At 38.9% G+C, this 22,761-nt stretch overlaps 1 protein-coding gene across 2 annotated transcripts in view; it reads right to left on the bottom strand.

Annotated features, from left to right (window-relative positions):
• The window catches only part of Arhgap10 (Rho GTPase activating protein 10), a 284,074-nt gene that overhangs the window by 34,237 nt on the left and 227,076 nt on the right, over positions 1 to 22,761 (bottom strand). For both annotated transcript variants that reach the window (XM_047567505.1, XM_047567504.1), the window contains exon 19: positions 19,184 to 19,334. In XM_047567505.1, the coding sequence (XP_047423461.1) occupies positions 19,184 to 19,334 (151 nt within the window). The remainder of the gene's footprint in view (positions 1 to 19,183; positions 19,335 to 22,761) is intronic.

Below are 22,761 nucleotides of genomic sequence, written 5' to 3'. Positions count from 1 at the left end.
TTTTTGAGGAAGCCATGCCTGTCCTGGTAATCCCTTAAGAATACACTGCAGTGCCAGGCGCATCAGGAGACTTCAGGAAATACTGTGGACTTTGCCACAAGAAATATCATGAATATGGAAAGCCATTGCCTCTAGGAACCGAGAAGGGAAAAAGACTGAAGAACCTCAAAATATTCTCACAAACTCTGCATGCAGCTTCCAGCCCCCATCCTCCCTCTTCCAAGCCACAAGCATCTCTCACAGTCTTTAGTCACTCAACCAGTGTTTCCTGAGCTTCTGCTTATGTTCCAGACACTCCAGAGATGCTGAGATAGGCAAACCTTCAGTTCCTACCCAGAGGTGCACACAGTATCGCACAGAGGACAGGTAAAGAGAAACAGGCCACAATCTGGTGTTTGCTGTCATGTGATTATCTTGAGGATCTTTCAGACTCAGAAAAAGGAGTTTCAAATCTGACAGTGGAAGGGGTGGAAGACATGTGGGAGTCAAGCAACAGAAATGGGAAAAGTCACTGCCAGACTTTCAAGGTTGAAAGAGAAACAGGAGAGACCATGGCAGATTTCAGAGCCACAGACAGTTGGATTTGGCAGGAGGATAGGGTCAGAGGCAGAAAGTGTGTGTACTGGGAATGTATGAAAGTGGGGAAAGAGCTCTGTCTATAACAGCAGAGCATATGAATTTATTCTGCAGGTGCTGGAGAGTTCCTGAAGGGATTAAGCAGGGAGCAATATGATCCAGAGAATGGGGTCAAGAGATATTCGGGCTTTATAGAGTCATTAGAACTCAATGAACACAGGGAAAAGGTGAGAGAAATTTCAGCTGACTCTCAGGTTCTCATGAAAATCATACAAAAAAGCACAAGAGAGGCCATGGCTTCCATGACAACTACTTGATTTCATTCTTCAGTCAGATTTCCTCCCTCCCCACCGTGGTGCTGGGGATGGAACCCAGGGCCTTCCAGATTTGGGGCAAGCACCTTACCACTGTGCTATACCCCTGTCCCACTTTTGATCTGTTTACGAGTCTAAGCCCATGAACAAGTGCTTTCTTGCCATGATAGACTCAAATGATTTTCAGAAACTGGCAGAAAATTAGATCCAGAGAAGGGAACAAGAACTTCTGTCATATCAAATAATTGAGAGGATGCTTATGCTCTTAATTTCAATACTTTGATAAGCTTTTTAGTTGAACTTTTCTTTTTACTGATGGATGAATCTGTAGACAATCATGCTAAGTGAAATAGGCCAATAACCAAGGTGGGATGTTCTCTCTGATATGTGGATGCTAACACAGAAGGAGGGGTAGGCAGATAGAAGTTCAAAGTTCAGTAGATTAGACAAAGGGTAATGAAGGGAAGAGAGGAATAGGAAAGACAATGAATTAGACATCACTTTCCTATGTTCATATATGAATATACCACCAGTGAAACTCCACATCATGTACAACCTCAAGAATGAGATCCTAATTTGAATAAGTTATACCCTATGTATTACAATATGTCAAATACATTCTACTGTCATGTATATCTAAAAAGCAAAATTTTAAAAATACATATAAGAAACGAAAAAAAAAAAAACTTTTCTAATGATGACAAACTGTTCTCTTGGTCTTCTTGTTATTTCACTTCAGAACTGCTCTTGCATTGCTAGAAAGAACAAAGCTTTATATTTCCCTTCCATTTCATTCATTTCTTGTCTTCTCAAATATATTTTCTAATAGCTAAAAAGTCAGAGGTTGCCCCCATTACTCTTCTTTCACTGAGCCTGAGATATGGGGATGATATGAATCCACAGGTTTCCCCTATCTGCACAATTTCGGGTATGCATTGTCTCCATGACAGCTACTTGATATCATTCTAGTCCATGATCCTCATTCTTAAATACCTGGCTCATGTATTAGCAAAAGTAAGGAAGAAAAGGCCAGAAAAGAGGAAAGAAAAAAAATGCATGAAGAAGAGATCTCACGTATCAGTTGCATTCCGTTTATGCAAGGCTCACAGGCAGACAGCTGCAGGCTGACACTGCAGGTTCCATGTCAAACCAGAATAATCTTATGATGCTTCTAATTATCAAACAGTTAATCACAAGGATCAAAGAAAGATGTACTGAGAACAAAGTTGCTGCACTTATAACAACACAGTAACAGTGTTATGATAAAGCCCAATCAAGCACGTTCCAGCCAAGATGGCAATCAAAGAAGACGCCCACTCCTCCTCCCACATATGCCCAGCAACCCCAAAAGATAAAATGGCATTTTAGGGGCTGGGGCTGTAGTTCAGTGGTAGAGCACTTGCTTTAGCACGTGTGAGGCACTGGGTTCGAGCCTCAGAACCACAAAAAAATAGTTATTGTGTCTGTCTAGAATTAAAATTTTTTAAATGGCATTTTAAAAATACAAAGTGAAAAGTGCACTTAAAATTTGTTTCAAGTCTCTGCAATAGAAGCAACAAGAAATACTCTGAGGAATATTCAGTGGAAGCACACATCAAAGGCTAATGGTTCCAAGTCCCATCAAAACTAGCCAGACATTGAAATCTTGTGGGGGTCTCAGATCCTGAGCTACACCAGGCCTGGGGCAGGAAGGTTAAAATCCTGCTCTCCACAGGGAACCGCGGGCTGGGAGAAGCTCTCCACACTAAACAGAGGCCAAAAATCTGGGATCAGGTGTCCCCTTTGCCTGGGAAATAGGATTTGGTAATTCTATGCCTCCAAACCATGGGATGAGAGTTAGGTGACACGCAGTAAGATGACCTGGTTCTGAATCAAGCACCTGGTAAACTGGTACAGTAACAGCTGGAAGCGGGGGAGGGTCAGGAGTGAGGAGGAGGATCCAGAACACACACAAGCAGCCCTCCTTCACCAAGGACATGGAGACCCAAACTTCTAAGAAATAAAAGGAAACCAAGATAGCCAGCAAACAAAAAATAAGAAAACTTGGACATTATGTGTATGGAGAATGGAACTTGTTTCTTCCAGAAGAAACAGAGAAATATTTTAAAAATCATGACCTAGGTCTCCAAAGAAATTTCGAAAGAATTCAATCTAAAGGATGCAGAGTGCCAAACAGGAGAATAAAGAAAATTCTGCCCGTAAGACGTTACTGTGAAATTTACGAATGTCAAATACAAAGGAAAAAAACCAAAATGCATACAGATATAAAGAGCAGATCATAAAAAAGGAAAGAAAAAGAACCAGACTGACATCAGACTACTCAACAGCAACACTAAGTGCAGAACAAAATTGAAGTAATTTTTTAAAGTATTAAAAGAATTTTGAGCAGAGAACTGTATATTCAAACTGTCAAACTGCCATTCAAATGTGAAGACATAATAAAAATATTATCAGACATAAAAATCCCCAAAGGTCTGACATCCAAAGAACTATATTGGTAACAGTGAGAAAATTCCTCAAGATTTAAATAAAAGAAGCAACATAGAATGTAACTAACATGATAATGTCTATTGTGGTCTTTAAAAAGAAAATAAAGGACAAAAAAAAAAAAAAAAAAAAAAGGAAAGAAAATAACCAGTATAATTCAGAATCAAAATTCTACAAAAATGCCAACGTGGAAATGAAGGCAGGTCAGAGGGAGCTAGAGTTAAGCTTCAGAACTCAACATAGAAATAAGGCGGTAAGACTCAAAGAACAACCACTTCAGAAACAAAAACCAGAATGTATATCACTGGGAAACAGCAGAAGAACATTTGCTTTTTTTAAAAAAGGCAAAAAGGAGAAACAAATCAAAATGCATTAAATGAAAAATGCAAAATGCTAGAAATCCTAACACAACGGTAATTACAATACAGAAAATGGATTAAACTTACCAATTTAGTGACTCTCCCAAATGTATTTCTTAAATTCAATAATATGCTGACGGTAAGAAACATGCTTGAAGTAAAAAAGACAAAGAAAGGTTGAACAATAGAAGATGGATATACTATGGAATTTCAACCGAAAGAAAGTTAATGACCCTAATAAACTACATGAGGGTCATTTATGCAGGTTAAGGGACAAGATGATCAGACAAGAAGATAAACAGCTAATGATACAGCCTCAAGCAGTAAATGACAGGCCTGCAAGGAAAAATGGAAAAACCAACCACTGTAGTTGGACGTTTTAACACACTTTCTCAGACACTAATATCAAGCAAGAAGCAAAATAGCCTCTAACCAGCAAAGCAAAGCTTATCTATTTTGTACACATACACACAACCTCCCAATAAACATGCACACACTTTTTAACAATGCACGGAACATTTTTGCAGGAAAGCTAGACAGTCTTAAATTTGAAAAGAAGAATACTATGCCAATTCTCTTCTCAGGCCAGACTTGCAGAAAAATCAGCAGCTAATAAACAAAATAATGTATTTTACAATTTTCTTACATTGGGCACCTAAATATGGTTAGAAAAAAATCATAACAGAAATTAAGAAATCTTAAAAACATTTCTTCAGATTTGTAAGACAGGTGGAAAAAAACCACCAGAAAACTTTATAGCTTTAAAACAAGAAAGTTTAAGAACATTTTTATGCCATATTTAAATAGACACTTCCTAAATATTGATAGTCAAAGAACAGTCATCATGACTGCTTAAATATTCAAATTAAATTCAGTCAATTTGAACTCTCAATGAAACGAGAATTCGCTGAAATATGGTGTCTATATTTTAGTGTACTCACTCATCAGGGATTACTTGTACACTCTAATTAATACACACAAGTTACTCCATAAAATGAAAAGCTAATATTCTTAACTACTTTTATTATTTTTAGTACATCAAACTTTTAGAGAAAAATCTGTGACATCACTGTGGAAATGGAAGAAAAAATATGATCTGACATATAAAAACTCACTCTCAATACAGAGAAATGAATCTCAAAGAAACATCTATTTCATTTTTGACAGTGACTTCAACCAAAATTAAGCAGACCTTCGCCAGCAGGGGGCGAGCAAGGCAGCTCTGGTTAACACCCACCTCAGCCTGTTCCCTTGAGCCTAGATTCACCTGCCTGTCATCCTGCATTTCTTGTCTTTGCATGGGGCCACCCCGTAATCACCTGTAATCCCTTGCTTATAGAATGTCTCGGCCTTGCCAAGGGGCGAGTTTTCTCTAATGATGCTGTAGCCAAGGACTAAAGCACTAGAAATCTAGGCTTCATTTCTACCTCTGGAGAGGGCTCGGAAGGTAGGGAGGAAAGCTGGCTATACTGTGCACCAAGTAGTACTGCTTCCTAAAATGTGACTAAACCTCAACGACAAACATAACTGGAACAAAGTCTCAGTGGTCAGCAGTCAACAGCTCAGGGAGTGAGGTCTACGGGAAGGGCTGAAACTGGGAGGGGCACATGAAATCTGCAGAAGGCAGAGAGTTTGGTGTCTTTTGCTAACTTATGCAAGTCTGCTTGAAACATAACCTTTGATCTAGGCAGGAGAGAGTCATGCCCCAGTTTTGACAATGTGGCCAATATTATGACATCTACAAAATCTCCTAATGTTACCCAGTACATACAGGGTATTGAGAAAGGACAGCAGCACCTAATGTCAGGAACAGAACCACCAACTCATTTCATATACATTCAGAGAGAATTTCTATTTTGCTAACATAAAGTCTGGGTAGCTAGCTGAATTTTATCAGGTCAAAAACTAGTGCCTAATGCTACCCTGACCAGTGTAACTAGAACATGTCAAATTAGGCTTTTCCCTCCCCAAACTCAAATGCCATTGGATTTGACATTGTAAATAAAACCTAATGTTGAACAGCCATTGTGGAGGTGACCTATATAAAGTTAAATTTGTCATGGAGCTAGCAAGAATCATCACCCAACCTAATTGATGGCATAGGGACCAACAATTGAATTTCAAGATTGATAGAGATCAAAGGACATAGATACCTTCCACTCTTCAAAGATCAGTGGGTGCAAAAGGGTCACCAAGCAGTGCTTCCTAAAATGTGGCTAACCCAGGTACCAGTATACCACTAAACTGTCACACTGGATCAGAACAGTGACACATCTAGCAAGGAATTCTGCTTTTTAACAAGGATATCCAAGGATGTCCTACTTGTCCACGGCCTTGTTCTTCCTTCCCCAAGCTTCAGAGGCACATCATAACATCGTCTGATATTCAAACTATTGCATCTAAGTTTGAACAGTGAAACTACAAGACATGTGATTCCAAGTAAAGGAACATGACCTTCAGAACCGCTTACCATGACTTGCTATTGCTCCAAAGGCAAGACTGCAGCATCACTCAATGTTTTCATTTTGCATCTCATTCTGAGCACTAGCACCACCATAATTATTGACTTGCAGAAAGCAGGGCAGCCAGATACCCACACTTATGGTGAGAATGAGGGAAAACAGGCCAAGGCCATACCCACACCACATCAAAGAACAATCTCTCTACTAGCTGGATGATCTAAGATTGACTTCCTTCAAGAAGCCTATTCTGTGGTTGCTAAACAAGTCAGGCTTGTTTCTTCACATTTCAACCACGCTTGGCTGAACCAGAATGCCATGGAGTCCTATGACCTTCTATAACGAGAAGTTGCAGCCTACAAATGAAATGACAGGTGCCCAGCAGAGCAGTGTGTGAGCAGCATGGCTGAGAAGGGCCATGTCTGATCCAAAAGCCAATTAGCACCTCACCAGCCAAAGAAAACCTGGTATTCCTCTTTCATCCTTCCATGTGCTAGTCAACTTGAACTAAAATGACCTAAGAACCAAGTGAGAGAACTCCCTTTATCAAGCACTATCAACAGGTGGCATCATACAGGTAAGATCTACACAGAGGAAGAGCCCAAAGCCAGACGAAAAATAAAATTGAGAGATGTTCCAGATTTTTCAGGCCAGACTATTCCATCCTCCTCAAACTCTAGGCTGGAGAATTATATGATGTTATCTCATACATTAAATTTTCCTCAAAATGTACCTGCTCTCACATAAACATACAGTTCCTTAATTAAATAAGTTTTTAAATAAAGATAAGTTAAGGGGGGGGAGATCAAAGTTTGGCCTTAAGATTGAACTTTTAAATTTGCAAATGTGCTGGGTATCTTTCTTTAGAAAGTGAATTCAACCCAGAATCCAATCCAATCAAAGGAAGTTCTGTTTTACTGTCCATGGAGTAGCAGGTGGTAAATGATGACTGAAAACAGTTTAGAAAACCTTCCTTCCCTCTTACATTATGGAAAAAGGGAAGGGGTGAGGAAATTAACCCTGCCAACCACCCATTAAGGAAGGAAGCTGACAGTCTCTCAGCAGGAGGAGGTACCTGCAACACAGATTAGAGATGCTAAGTGGAAGGGAGGTTCCCAAAGTCCCTCTTACCCCAGTTCCCACCCTGGGTAGGGGGCAAAGTGTCCCCATTCCTCTCTCTCCATTTTGATCTCATGATATAAGACAAGCCAAAATGGAAACCATAATGAAATTAAACAACATACAGAATAGAGGCAGTCAGTAGGTAGATAAGGATAATTCACTTGTGTGACAGGATTTCTTTATCTGAAATTGTATGTAGGAAGTGGAAATGTGACACCTGGGGCAACAGCCTCTCCTACCTCCAATGCCAAAATCACCAAACCAAAACTACATGCAGATCTGGATCCTCACCAAAACACTGACCAAGAGAAAAAGCAACTCCTGAGCTCTAAATTAAAATGCCACATTAAGTTCTGAAATAACGCAATGAAATTGCCATAAGCTAATAGAGCAAATTTTATTTTCTACTGCCCAAAGATTTAAAACAATTAAGTATAAAGCTTGCCTTAAAAAAGCCACTGGACATCTAAAACATGCCCAAAGTGTATGGTAGGAAAAGCTGATGAGGGAATTGGCTGTGTTATCATCAAACACATGACAAGAAACGTAGACCCCCATCATAAAGTCACAGCAGCAGCTGATGGGCATTGGGTTACAACTCAAGGAGCCACCTCTACTTCTTGCAAAGGTCAAAGGAAAGCAGGAGCAATTCAATTACAAAGCAAGAAAGACCAGTTCAGTTGCAATGTCAATAGAAGTCAAGGGAAATTGCTTTACTCAATAAAGCAGAGAGCAGTTTTATATCATAATCACAGTCCTGGGGCATTATTCAGAGACAGATTTCTGCCTACATCAACAAGCAAAACAATCTAACAATAACATACTGTTATCCTTAGGAAACTGATCCTCAATCAAACTGTCCTCCATAAACTTCTGTGGACACTTTCCACTTTGACAGCTCCAGAAATTGAGAGCACTATGCTCAGAACAAACTCCAGGACGATTCCAACAGTGAGGATGGCTCGAATTCTAGCTTTTTACCTGCCTTCTGCTCCTAGCTGTCCTTCTCACCTAAAGAATGTGAAATAATCAACTGCCAAACTGAGGCGCTAGGAAACAACAAACATGGTGTTAAGCCGGACAACAACCCAAAAAGCCAAATTACATTTTCTTTGAAAGCATACCAAAAATGAAAGTATTATTAAAGCCCTCCTTCTTGATGTCAGGCCCTTGAGCAAACATGAAAGCTCAAATTCTTGAGTATTTACTACATATGGGGGGTTTGCATCCATGAACTCAGTTATTCTTGGCAAAAAATACGTCAAAGTTTTATTGCCCAAACCCTGAGGCTTAGAGGGGGATTTGTCGAGATCGTAAAAGTCATCAAGAGGAGGCCAGGGATTTCAATCCAGGTTAGTTTAAATCCAAACTTAACCACAAATAAGTCTACCATCCAATAAAACTCTTTGCTGCCTAAGTATTTCCTGTAATAGTGATCCTGGAAACGTCAGGACAATGCTACTCAAGAAAGCAGCCTGGGTAAAAGTGACGGATACATCAAGTCTAACAGGAAAGCACTAAGGGCTGGCCACTCTCAATGTGGTGCCAACAGTGACCCTCCAGGTTGACTCGTGCCAGAAAGACACCATACCTGTTCTTTCTACGGCTCTGCTTATATCTTCTAACTGAAAACCTTAAACTTATATCCAACACACCAAGTATGAAGCACGGAGCTAAAGTGAAACTTGTAATTTGCATGCACACAAGTGTATGTATGTTGTCAGTGCATATTTACATGTGTGCATATGCATAACGAGTAATCACTCTAGAAAACAAGAAATGCAGACATATTTTTATAAATCAACAGATTCTCATCCCCTGAAGATATTGTCACAACTGATCGTTTATCCACATTTCTATGCTTATACATGGATTTACACAGTTTTTTCTTTAAAATAAGATTATTTTGACAATTCTGTTTTGTAACTTGCTGTTTTCATTCAAAAGCATACCATGTACATTATTTCTATGGGAACATTTTTGTCATCATTAGGAGACTAAAAGCCTGTGTTTAGTTAGTTAGGAATTTGTGTTTGGCTAGGCTATTGAACTCAAGGTCCTCTTATGAGTACATATGTATAACAGAATGCACAAAATACTATAGAGCTCAGAAAAAAAGAGGAAAGGTCTATACTGACAGAAAAAGAACATGAAATATATCAGATAATCTTTTTCAAAAGGAAGAAAACTGGCTTCTGGGTATAGAAGATGGTAAATAAGGGTTTATAGTCATATTTTCTTTCATATATACATACAAATAACAAGAATTCCAAAAGGGTAGGTAAGAAACTACAGGTTGAACCATGTGAAACTGCTGATAATCATTTCTGATTTACACTGACAGCAGTTTCACATGGTACACTTACTAATTATTAAATCCTGTTTGAATCTCAACAGATTTCAGAAACCATAGCCTGAACTACACAAAATTCTCAATGCTTTACTATTTTTGACCTAAAAACTGAAAAGAAAAAAAAATTTGAAATTATTGACATTAGATACTTTTGGTCCTAAAAGATGGCAATTTTCTATGGCTTAACCTATTATTTTCAGTGGTTTTAGATCTGGTTTGCAGATGCAGGAACTGAGCCCATAGGATGGTATGGAGTCTTTCCATTTTATGTCTTCTAATACTGTTTGATTTGTCAAATCTAGGAAAGTATTATCTATTTAAAAACAATCGTATGAAGAAAAGAGAGGTGCTGGACTGGTGGCACATGCCTGTAACCCCAGCTACTCAGGCAGCTGAGGCAGGAGGATCGCCAAGTTCAAGGCCAGCTTTAGCAACTTAGTGAGACCCTGTCTTAAAATAAAAAGGTTTGGGGATATAGCTCAGTGGTAGAGCACCCCTGGGTGTGATCCCCAGGACCACCCTCACCCCCTCAAAAAAGACAAAGGAAAAAAAGTGTGGGAGGTTTAATAGTAAAATGCAGGATATTGAGGTCACAAATTCCCAACTGTGTTCAATTCTCAACTGTGTTAACAAGCAGCTAACTGAGCCATCCTCACTACAACCAGCCCAAGACCAGATGTGGTTCACTTAGGTAGGTGTGGCATAAGTCACAGTAAAAATACTTGTGTGGTACTGAGTATCACTGAATTAACATGACTCACTTCCTCCCACCTCTCCCATAGAAACGGGCACCTGCTTTCCTCAGGGAGGGCCCGCGTTTGTGACCGTGCCATGGGCCCCATCTTTAAAACCACGCTCACTGCCAATAATCCCTCCTCCTTCCTCTCCTGCCCTAACTGATTTCCTTACAGGAAAGCTGGCCATTTCTTTCTTTCTTTTTTTTTTTTTTTTTTTAATAAAAAAATCTTAGAATTGTTCCTACAATTATGAAAAAGAAATCAACATGAGAATAAAAAAGTGAAACTACATGGTTCCACCTATAGTTGTTCATTTCAAAAAATGCACAGAATCCCCCTCAAAGGTTTCAGAAGAAAATTGAAAATGGTTGCTAACTTCATGGAGGAAGACAGTTCACCACCCTACTTGGGTCTAGCACATCAGCAGGCAGGTTAAGAATCCAGATTCCAGATGGCCTAGGTTCCATCCTGGCTTTGTCATTGACCAGCTGTGAAATATGGAGGAGTCACGGACCTCTCTGTGCCTCAGTAATTACCTACAGGAGTTTTCTGAGGATTGCCCGAGCTTAGTAAACATTGCTAAGAAACAGTATTTGGCATATAGTAGAGTAATATATAACTGTACACTATTCTAACTTTCTGAAGTTTATTCTAACTTTCTGAAGTTTATATTGTGTTTTTACATCAAGAGTGCATCTCTAAAAGAATCAAGACAACAAATGGAAACCCAAATAATCAGTTTCCACTGAGACTCAAAGAGACCAAAAAAAAAAAAAAAAAAAAAATCATGACCATAAATACATTTCAAACTCAAAAAATCATGCTACAAACAGGCACACAGAATACCACAGAAAGCAGAATGAGCATTCAGATGGAGTCAGGCTTCAAAGCTACTACTGGAGCTAATGAAAGCCAACCAGAGACGACTCATGATAAACACAAAGAGGAGCATCCTTATCGCTCACTTCATCTTGCATGACTGCTTTTTCCTTAATAGCTGGTAAGGATGCAGTAAGTGAAAAGTACCCAGCCACGGGTTTGTGTTGTTGTATTCACTGTAGTCCACACTCTGACACAATGGTCATTTTTATCATGGTCCATAAAAGTTTTCTGAGTGATACAAGTCACTTGGAATTGGCCACACTAAAATAATACCTTCCCCATCAAGATTTCTGCTTATCTTCCTGGCTACCAAGAAAATTCTTCAAATCAGTCACTCTTGACAGCCTTAAAAAAATCTTCATTCAGGATAAACAATACTTTGGTTGGTTTGAAAAGATGTTTCTTAGACAGCCCAGCTACCTCCTACGCTGCAAGAGTTTCAAAGAGGGCTATAAAGAGAGTGACAGCTGCTTGAATTCAGAACTAGAAATTAAAATAAAAGCTATTAGAAGCAGGAAAAAAAAAAAAAAGAAACCACTCCACAGGGAGACAGGCTTTAAAGAATTTTTCTCTCTTCTATAAATTCTAGTTACCTGCCATGAACTTATTTTCACCACAGACGCAGTTATGTATTTTTTAAGGCGTTAAATAAGCTTTTTTTTCCCCTCCTCCTGAGAAAGGGGGAAATGTTCATCCCACACAGAAGCATAGTTAAGATTATACAGGAAGTCACAAAAGAAGTTGCCTTTGCTTTGTCACCAGCATTGGGGGGCTGAGCTCCATGGGAGGCTCTGGGAGGTGCTGTGCGGGGAGGCGGGGTACATGGTTTACAGGCATGCCACAACTCCATTACAGCCCTGAAATTTCTGGCTGCCTTTTCTAACCCATTGATCTCATCATTGTAAAAGTGAGTTAAGAAATAATCTGTCTACATGAACTGTCACGATTCAAGTGTGGTCTTGGATTTAACTTCATAATACAATAATTCCATGTCAAGGAATCCAAACATGCTCCCAGGAGATGTCAAGAGGCCTTCACGCTCAGGAAGCTATTATCCACAGCCCACCCATGAAATGTCATGTAAAAAAAGAATGGAGAGAAGAAAGATCTCCAAGCTTAACTAAAAGATGGGATGATGACAGTTCTGTGTCAAGCTGATCAGATATGTCTGTGAAGAAACATCGATAGCTTCAGGATAGCACGAAAATCCAAGCCACCATGAGGTCTTCCTCACGCTTCTCATGCTGCTTGTGTGTCCTGCTAACATGTGGGTGAGGACAGGACAGCATGTTTTCATAAGGGACTTTCTAAAGGTATTTCCTTGGAAACCGAAGTTAGTGAGCACATAGTTGCTCTAAATGTCAGCTGTCCTTCCCTGACTCCAAAGAAACAAGAGTCTCCCAGGGTTGTGGTGGTCTCTGTTTTAAGATGAGCCTATGGATAAATGTGGACGGAGCTGTGAAGATAAGAATAAGCTCTTCCTTTTTTATGGTTATGAAAAATTCTTTCTCCTAAGACGACATAACATTTCAATAATGTGTTAAAATATTTAATATTTCTCTTTCCACTGACTTTCCATTTACATTCTTTATACCAATACTTTTACACTATTTTCACTAACCCTGTTTTCCAAGGCAGTTACATATAAGAGTAAGTGTTGAATACACTAACAAAATACACTTTCTTCTTTGAATGGAAAGATGGTCTGCGAGCTTGAGGGTGGGGGAGCTTACGGCCAAAACGAAGACCTAAGCACAAGGACAGATTCCCCCAAGAGTTAAATGGTGGCTGATGACATCCGTTTTGATACTGCCTTCATTTCCCCATCTAGTCAGTTAAGAGATACTTTAGCATCTCTCCCAGTCATCCATTTTGTTTCCCCTTCCTAGTAGTAATTCCAGCCCACACCTACCTAAGCCTAAATTAACTTAACCAGCCTTTTACCATGGCCTTCCTGATTCCTACAGGCAGGTTAAGTCAGAGTAAGTATTCTTAAATATTATCAAAATGCTGTAATTCTTCTCTGCTGACAAACACTGGGTGGTCCCTGGTCCTTACTCTGAGGTGCTCTAGCTCTGAGAATAACACTGAAGAGCAACAGCTAATATCTGAGTGTTTACTATGGTGCTAAACACCTTAGTTGCCATAACCTCCTCAACCATCCTCAGCAGCAGATACTGACGTTACCTGACCCACATTAAGAGACTAGCTTTAGAGAGCACCATCAACATGCCTGAGTAGAGTAAGAACGCATACTCATCAGCCCGGGATCTCCTCACCCATTCACTCCCTGCTCCCTGTCACTAAGGAAGGTATCGCCCTTCTCATCAGGCTACCTCCTCTTGCCCTCTGCTGTGCCAGGTCTTCTTTTGGGCTAGCTCCCCTCACTTGAAACCTTCCCCAGCCAACCACCCAATGGCTCGGCTCAAGGAAACTGTAAGCCTGACCCTATGCACCACAGCCCTAAGCTCCCTCCACAGAGCTCCGCCCTCTCCTGCAGCCTACCGCCAAGCACCTACTGCCAAGGTGCTTACTTAAGCTGCTTCATATTCTACTGTACAGTGACAAACAAGTATTTTTTAAAATGAACTCCTTGAAGGAGACAGTGTGTGTGGCATGATGGGGAGCTCATAAAAGTCCTTCAGTAGATATTCCATGTTAGTATCCAGTACCATAAAAACCGTTAATAAATGATGGAGGCAGAAAAACTCCAAATAGCTAACAGTATTCCATATTTTAGGATTAAAATTCTACATTCATAAGACCTTAAGGTGGCATGCTTTCTAGTTTTCTATTTGCTTGCTCATGACTCAAAATTGAACCAGACTCATTCAATCCACCTAAGGTAGTAAATTTATATCATCAGCATTATTCTTGACATGTGATATTTCAAAGTTCCAATTTGATATTATTGAGAATAAAAGGACATCTATAGGCAACTTTTTGTCCTGCTCTGATTTTTCTTTTTCTTTTTTCCCCTCTTGTACTGGGGAATTGAACCCAGGAGTGCTTTACCTCTGAGCTATATCCTGTTGCCTATGTATTTATTTAGCTACTGGGGATTGAACCGAGGGGTGCTTAACTACTGAGCTACATCCCCAGCCCTTTTTATTTTTTTTATTTTGAAACAGGGTCCTGCTGGGTTGCTTAGGATCTTACTAAGTTGCTAACGCTGGCCTAGAATTTGCAATCCTCCTGCTTCAGCCTCCTGAGTTGCTGGGACTACAGGTGTGGGCCATTGTGCCTGGCTCCTGCTCTGCTTTTGGAGACTGACCCAGATCAGGATATAATTCTACTTAGAACAAAAGGAAAAGATCACACTTGGTCATTCATCTATCTCTCCCTGAATCCTAGTAAGCATTTTCCTTTTGGCTTATGTCTCTGTACCCTCCTCATGGTATCTGCCACGCTGTAGGACTACAATAACACATGTTCAACAAAATGTGCCGCAGTTAGCACATTCCTGATCCAAATGTTAAAAGTGCCAACCCAACGGTACTCAAGAAAGACCAACACTAGAATAATATTAAATCCTGCCAATTGGCTTGCAAGATAATTTTGTTTTCAGCCCGTGTGAAATCAGACTTTTTAAAGTTGCCTAAATAAGTAAACTGTTATATCATGTACAAAAGAAGATAGGCGCAGAATGCCTAATTATATACAAGAAGATACATATAAAAACTAGTCCTATAAATGCCTAGTTCGGTTTAAAATTAGAACTAGTATAAAGGAAAAGAGAGGAAACTTAATCAAAAATTCAGATGGTAATCCTCTTCTCCACCCCTACCCAAACCATTGCTTATTTTTTTTTTCCTGCTGTGAAAGAAAAATAGCAAAGATCACGTTCTTCTTATATGACCCTCATGGACTTTCCTCATATTTGAGGAAATTACAACAAACACAACAGTCTCTTTTCATAAAAGGTAAGTAAGGAAGGTAGTAAGGGGTAGGCAAAGGAAATAAAAACACAGAAGGGGAATCTGAGAATGAAACAAAAGCAAACCCTGGATTTTGAGTCATCTTCTTATCACTGAGCAGCCTACCATCCATTTGGCAATTTCACAACTGATTTAGACAAATCTACTCAGCTTTGACATTCATGAGGTTACTAAATGCTTCAAGAACAGGAGCAATATGGAATCCACATAATAATACAAAAATCTCAGTATAGCTTTAATAGCTGCTTTTATTAAGGAAGCTAGCTAGATGCTATATTCATTGTGGTTCACGTTAATCATCAATAAGGATCTTAAGTAACTAGAATTTTAAGTTCTTTTCCAAGAAGTTTAAATCAATCTTACGCAACATAACTAATGAGCATGCACAGTATCGATAAGTGCACCCAAACCAGTTGAAGTTCTTATAATGATACTAAGTATCTTGAGTTAAACTGGTCATCTCTCAAATGGGGATGGGACTCAGTGAAGCAGAATAAAATCATGCCTAACAGCCAAGGTTTTGTCTGTTTCAGAATGATGCTTGTTTTAGGGTTCCAGGCCTGTCCCATTGTAGCTTATGTTAACAGGCTTGCGGACTGTTCACAGTAACTTTTTGATTTGCTTGAATGTTAAACTAATTCTGAGTGTTTTCTAAGACTGGCTGTTTGGTACATCACATAGTTACATACTTAATGCTGAAGAAATAGCATAACATACACCACTTCACTCGAAGGTCACATGTGTGACCAAATCACAGGGCTGAGGATACTCTCCAGTCATGCATTCAGTTCCTCAAAACCTGGCAGATAATCTGTCAAACTTTTAAGCAAAAGCTCTTTGTCCTGGATTGTACTGAGTCATATAGGGGACAGGGACACAGCTGCATTTAAATTTCCTATCAGACTGACATAAAGTAGAAAATTTTGGAAAAATTATCAAAGTTGGCCATAATGCACATTTTAACTCAAACTAGATATACATGGGAAGAGACTCTACCATGATAAATAAGAAAAAATACTACGAAAGATTACACTTTTTGAAATGTTTAAGTAGTGTTGAAATTAGGTGATTAGGGCTACTCAAAAAAAATTGTCTTGGTAATAAGAATATATTTCTTTTTTGAGGAGGCAGAGATTTTAATATGCTAATATTTAATAACACAAATCATTTTTTAGTATCTCTTCCCTGTATGCTTTTTTTCAGAAAGTATATTCTCCATCTCTCTCCATTTATTTCCCATGATTTTTTAAAGAGGCAAAATAGGAAAGCCTGTGGCAAAACATAGACCCTGACTTGCTCTCTCTCTGAAATACCTCTTTTTACACAACTTGAGTTTCATTAAAGCTTAACTAAAAGGTGGGGTGATAATTTTTTGTTTTTAATTGTTTTAAATTATCTTATGATTCCAAAAGAAAATAAAATCCCTCCATGATTAAACTTATGGGTTTCCCTGATTCTGACAATTACACACACATACACACAAAAAATAAAAATCAAGACTGCAATCAAGGATTAATATAAAGACAGAAGTTTTTCATAAAATACAAAATGCATGATCAAACATCACCAAATAATTAAAATAAAAACAGATTAAAGGAATCCAGTGTATGATGATCTTTTTTTTCCCTTTAAAACCAAACAGTTTTTAAAAGACCATTATATCAGGTATGGAAGCTACAAAGGGAAAAAGAAAAGGGGGTGGGGTGGAGGTAGTTCCATGAAAACAGAGGAGAGATCAGTGGAATCCAGGAAGGGGAGTGAGAGAGGAGAGAGGTAGCAGGAGGAGCGAGAAAGGAAGAAGAATGGAATGAATCTGACCGCACTTTTCCTATGTCCCCATGTGGATACACCACAGTGAATCTCACTTTCATGTACATCCACAAGGCACTAATTAAAAAAAAAAAAAAAAAAACTAAATAGAAAAACTAAAAATTTTTTAAAAATTAAATACAGAAAAGGGAATAGGGTGAGGGAGGAGGAAGAGAGAGAAAAGGCAAGTATTAGGGACTGAATTAGAGGAAATTATATTCCATGCTTGCATAATTATGTCAAAATGAACCCTAATATTATGTATAACAAAAATGAATTTAAAAAAAATAAAACATGGGGAAAAAAAGGGACTGTTATAGTGGGGTATAGCTCAGTGATAGAGCACTTGCTTAGCATAAGCAAGGCCCTGGTTGAATCTTCAGCATCGCAAAGAAGGGGAGAAAATTATCACCTAAAAAATAGAAAAGAAAATAAAGCTATGACTGTATGCCATCTTAATTTTTTCACAAAATGTGTTGAATACAGATTTATTTCAGCCATTAATAATCATTTAATAAGCCAGCAACCAAAATACCAGCACCTCCCTAAATATGATTGAATATTCCTTAGAACGCCAAAAAAAAAAAAAAAAAAAGTAGACATGATTTTAAGATAAATGTTTTTGGGTATCTCCTTTCATCTCCTTTATGAAATAATCAATTCTGGTTTGCTCAGGGGTGAATGAGCCAATTTAGATCTGATTCCATTTCTTCTGGATTTCTTTTTCCCCTCCCACCTTCTGACATTTGCTTATTTCACTATTTATTAACACTTCAACCAAAGAATAGATGAGATGCAAAAGAAGGTGAAATTCAAACCAGTCAGTTTTATTCCTTATTAGCAACTCTGTTGAGAAAGAATGAAAGACAGAAAAAGACCAAAAAAAAAAAAAAAAAAAAAAAGCTAGGATCAGAAACAGAAACTAATGTCCGAAAAGAAGTTCTGAAATAAAACAATTTTAATGATTCAAGCCCTTCCTCAGGAAAATAAGTATCTGACTATAAAACTAATATTTGTCTCATACGTGCCTGCTGTAAGCCATTTAAAAGAACATCAGGTCTCAGTCCCCCAGTGTTACTACAGGGGACATGGGGACATTCTGGGTCTCTCTGCAGATACTTCTGAGTCACTTCCTTGCATGAAACTTTGTATATTAACTCTTTAGATATTTGAATTTGTAGCTACTTGTGATTCACATTCTCATTCCCTTCTTCTCTTTGAAAATCATCCCACACTTCCAAACCATTATAACCTCAGGGATTCAAAAGGAGAATAAATGAAAGATAGTTTTTAAAAGAAAAGGGGGGCGTTGGCAAGTGTCATATTCAGGAAGTGACCTCAAAGTGGGAGAAGCCCCATGACAAGAGTCAGTTTCATGCATGCAGGTGAAAACTCAGGCTTTCAGACAGGATCCTCTTGTTCTTGCAGCAAGAACTACACGATTACAAATCACCAACTGTGGCCTCTACGTGGCTCAGTCTTGTTTGGGATGGAACATGGAAAATTCATATTTCCAGGCCCTCTTTAAGAACTGGGTGATCTGGCATTACTGAGACTGTGTGGAGACAAAGCAATTAGTTGGAACATGGACCTTTGGATGGGTCCTGAGAACTACTATTTGCAGTGTCCCATTGCAGCCCAGTCCACTCGGGTCAATCTGCCTCCTGCCATATGACAACTAAGTGTTCTGCCTTAAGAGACAGTCAGGCAATTGGGACAAGTGAGGTGCAAGAAAGCCATAAAACCCCAGGGTGATGGTGGCCTGCGCCTTTAATCCAGAAGCATTTAACATTAGACTCTTACCAGCTCCTCACATAAAAGATCTGCTTTAATTTTAGTTCCCCTCCCATTTGTCTCAGGGTTATGTAACCTCACAGGAGGTCACACAAGTCTCCCAAAAAAGAAATTTAAGCTGTCTTTTAAAAATAAAAAAAAAAGTGCATAACAAAGACAAACACAAAACTGAAACTTGCATTTTTCTCGCTGATAAAATAGCTTTACCCTCCCTCTTAATCTAAAAAATTATAATCTTAAGGGAAAAAGAAATGAAAACACAGAGGAGAGAAAGTTGTGGCCTGCCCTGGGGACATCCGATATGCTATACTCTCAACATGCCGGCAAGCAGAAAAATATAATTAACGTCTTACCATCTTCCAACTCGAGGCATAGATTATAAACAGCCACGGGTCTCTTCGTCCTCTGGCCTGGCCTCTTGGACTGCCTTGGAGGAGCGTTTGGGGGTGAAGTTGACAGGCAGATGGGCTCAGGAAACGTGGTGTCAGGCGAGGTCCGAAAAATCTGCCATCAAAGCATAAAAGACATCAGTTGTTGTCCATGAACAGAAACCTGTGTATTGCTATAGCAGACCAGCATCAAACAACATTTGATTTGGAATTCAGTCATGATAGAGCAAAGCCAAAATCCATTCCTTCAAAATTTGGGGAATAGGTCAGAAATCTTTTACTTTTTTTAACAGAAGATTTAAAGTAAAAATTCTCATTAAGTACAAACAGCAAATCATTATATTTCCAAATTTTCCCCTAAAACTAAGCAAGAAAAATTATTTTAACCATGTACAGACAACACCATAGCTCTCCATTCCTAAAGGAAGTACCCAGGATAAAACACTAAAAACAAATACCCCATTAAACTTTCAGAGGGTTATATTTAGGCCAAAATGCTGGTCTCAAATTTTTTTTCAAACTACATAAACAGAATCATCTGACTGCAAATATTTTTTACACATTTAAAAGAGCCTGTGCTTATGAAATTACCTTTCTGAATTCCTATTTACATTTTTTCATGTAAATGTTTTATAGATTTTTATCAATTCATTTAATCCCCTCCAACTTCTCTTAATAATTTCCCCTTCCATTGATGAAACTTAGAACATTAGCAACTTGATTTACCTACAATGTGGTTCATATATCAGCAACAATAACATTAATTAAAATGTGCTGCTTCTTTGCTTAGCAATTTTTTCCCTTTGGAGCAAAGTAATAATGCCATACATTAAAGTCTATCATACTGGGATGATTTATAATAGACCTTTCATGACATCCCTCCAACAACACTGGAGACCCTTCAGTCTTCAGTTAAGAAATAAAATATATCAGACATCAACCCAACAGACACAACATCTGAGAACCACTAACACTCCTCAGATGGAGGCAGGAAGCCATTCGGCCAACGTAGAACAAAACATAAACATAAAACTCATAATTAAGGCACTTCACAAACATCCCAGTGTTGTAAGGAAATACATATTCATTTAATAAGAACAGGCACATGACCTGTGATAAGAGTGACGGTATCACTTACGCATGGGCAGAATGTTAAAAAAAACTAATACAGAGTTTTAATTGCACAATCTGAAAGTTCTCACCTAAAAACTATTATATAGCAATAAAAATAAGCAATTTCAACAAAGTATTTGCTTTATAGTACCATACTGCCCCCTCATGTATAAATGGAATAAAAAATGCTATAAATTACTGTGGACAAATATTTGCTAGTGAAAATCTAATTTATTGCTCAACTGGTAACCTGCTAACACCATATTTCCACAGCAGCTGTGTTCTAGTAGGGCACTCTGGCAAATAACAAACTACTTATCTGCCTTAAACATCCTCCGCTGCCTAGATAGTTGTCCATGGCTGGATTTATAGCCATCTGCCATTGTTCAAGTTAAACAAAGTTGAGTGGTGGGAGAGGGAGGGTAGTTCATTGAGAGAAGAACATACAGTGAAGGAGAGATATGGCTATATAATTCCACTGGAAAAAAAAAATGGCACCTGTGACCAACAACTGGAATAGCTCCTGGACTTACCTATGCTTGGGTTTTACCAATATGACAGATGCCTCTGGGAGAGAACCAGAATATAAAGCCAAATAATACACAGATCCAGGACATCCAAGGCCTCAATAAGCACTGGAAGAGTTAGCAGCAGGCCCTTCTGGAAGATCACGCTGATTGGGATGGCACATGCAGAAAACTGTTGACCTCTTCTTCCTCCTCCACTTTGGAGTGGAACGTCCAGGGAAGGGGTGTGGGGAGTGAGGTGTGGAGGTAGCTCCAGTCTGCAGAGCCAGACTGTGCACGACTGTGACTCTTAACATTCCCTGGAGACTCCTTTGAGTCCTTCCCGGCGCCTCAGTCCAGATCCCAGGGCTGGGTTCAAACTCGGCTGGTCTCCAGAAGACTCCAGGGGCTGTTTAGTTTATACCAGACTATCTGGGAATGGGGACTAGGCTGCGGGTTGTTTTGCTTTGTTTTCTTTGGTTTACATTTTAAAGCTCCCAGGTCATTCTTTTGTGTAGCCAAGGCAAAGAAACACTGATTTGGACAGTCCTTCTCACAGCTGTCTTGGATTGATGAAAGTCAAAATCAGAATACCAGAAAAATAATTTCAGAAAAACTGTCATTGAGCATACATAATCAATTTGTTGGATCATCCCACATCCTGGTTAGGCATAGTTCAAAGATTCTAACCACCAACCACTGCCTCAATATGGTCTATATGCTATCAGCATCGCAGAGAGTCACACTGCCCACCAGGTGAGTATGGTAACTAAATCACAGATGCTCGCTGGAGATGGCACTATCCTGGCTTTGAAGCGTCACCAGCTATGAAAGCTGAGGCATGATTCTTAACACAGTATATCAAGTTCTCATGCGTATGATGAGGGTTTATACCTATATCTCAAGCTATGATAGGGATTAAATAAGGTAATGCTTACAAACGATAGCACTTGACAAACAGCAACCAGAATAAATGGTACCTATCGATATTATCATCACTTATAGTAAATAACCATAAAAATGAATTCAGATCCTCATTATTCTGCTCACTACTCATTTTTTTAAGGTCTTGAATATTCTCCAAATTCAATGATCTGAGCCAAATTATTCTAAAGTGTTCTGGAAAAGAACATGAAGCAATGGGCTAAAGGAAAGTAACAAATGGAGCACAATTCACGATCCTCAAGCGGTCTCTATATCAACATTCAGCACTAAAACTTTAGGTTTAAAATACCTCTTTTGCATTTAATACATTTAACATTTAATAAAAACCTACTAAGTGGCGGCCTTATTTAGAAGCACTTGGATATTCTTAACACACTCTGAGGTAAGCACTGTTTCCCACACTCTTCCAAAAGAAAAGCTCAGACTTAACCCATCAGTTCAAGGTTCTCGACTGATTCCCAAGCCCTTGATGCCAAACTATAAAAAATATTATAGTTTATGAAACAAACAAAATTTGTTAGTGGAAAAAAAGTCACCAGCCAGTACTGTTGCACATCGGCTTAGAAAAAGTGATGCTGGGGAATTAGGACACAAGCCCACCAGGCTGCACCAGGCCTTCCCAGGTGCTCCAGAAAGCCTCAGCTTCCAGGTGTGCTCCCCTTGTCTTCCGGCACACTGTCCTCAATTCTAAAGGTTGCTTTTCTGTTTGTTTTATTTTTTATAAGCTATAAAGCTATGTATTCTTTTAGAATTTTTCTCCAGCCATGATTTTAAAAGATACGCTTTTTACATCTATGACAGGAGGAAACATTAAAACCATTAACTTTAAAATGATCGCCCATTTTCTGGCAACTGGATTCTAAAAGTTAACGTTTAGCTCATTTTGTCTACGCTGCCAAGATGAGTGCCATCCCTAAACCCAACACGGAGTTCCCAGTTCTAGAACCCTGCCCAGATGTGAATCTCTCTCATTACCCG

Source organism: Sciurus carolinensis, chromosome 10, assembly GCF_902686445.1.
Source record: "Sciurus carolinensis chromosome 10, mSciCar1.2, whole genome shotgun sequence".
Taxonomy (NCBI): Eukaryota; Metazoa; Chordata; class Mammalia; order Rodentia; family Sciuridae; genus Sciurus; species Sciurus carolinensis.
This window is presented reverse-complemented; position numbering and strand designations above follow the sequence as displayed.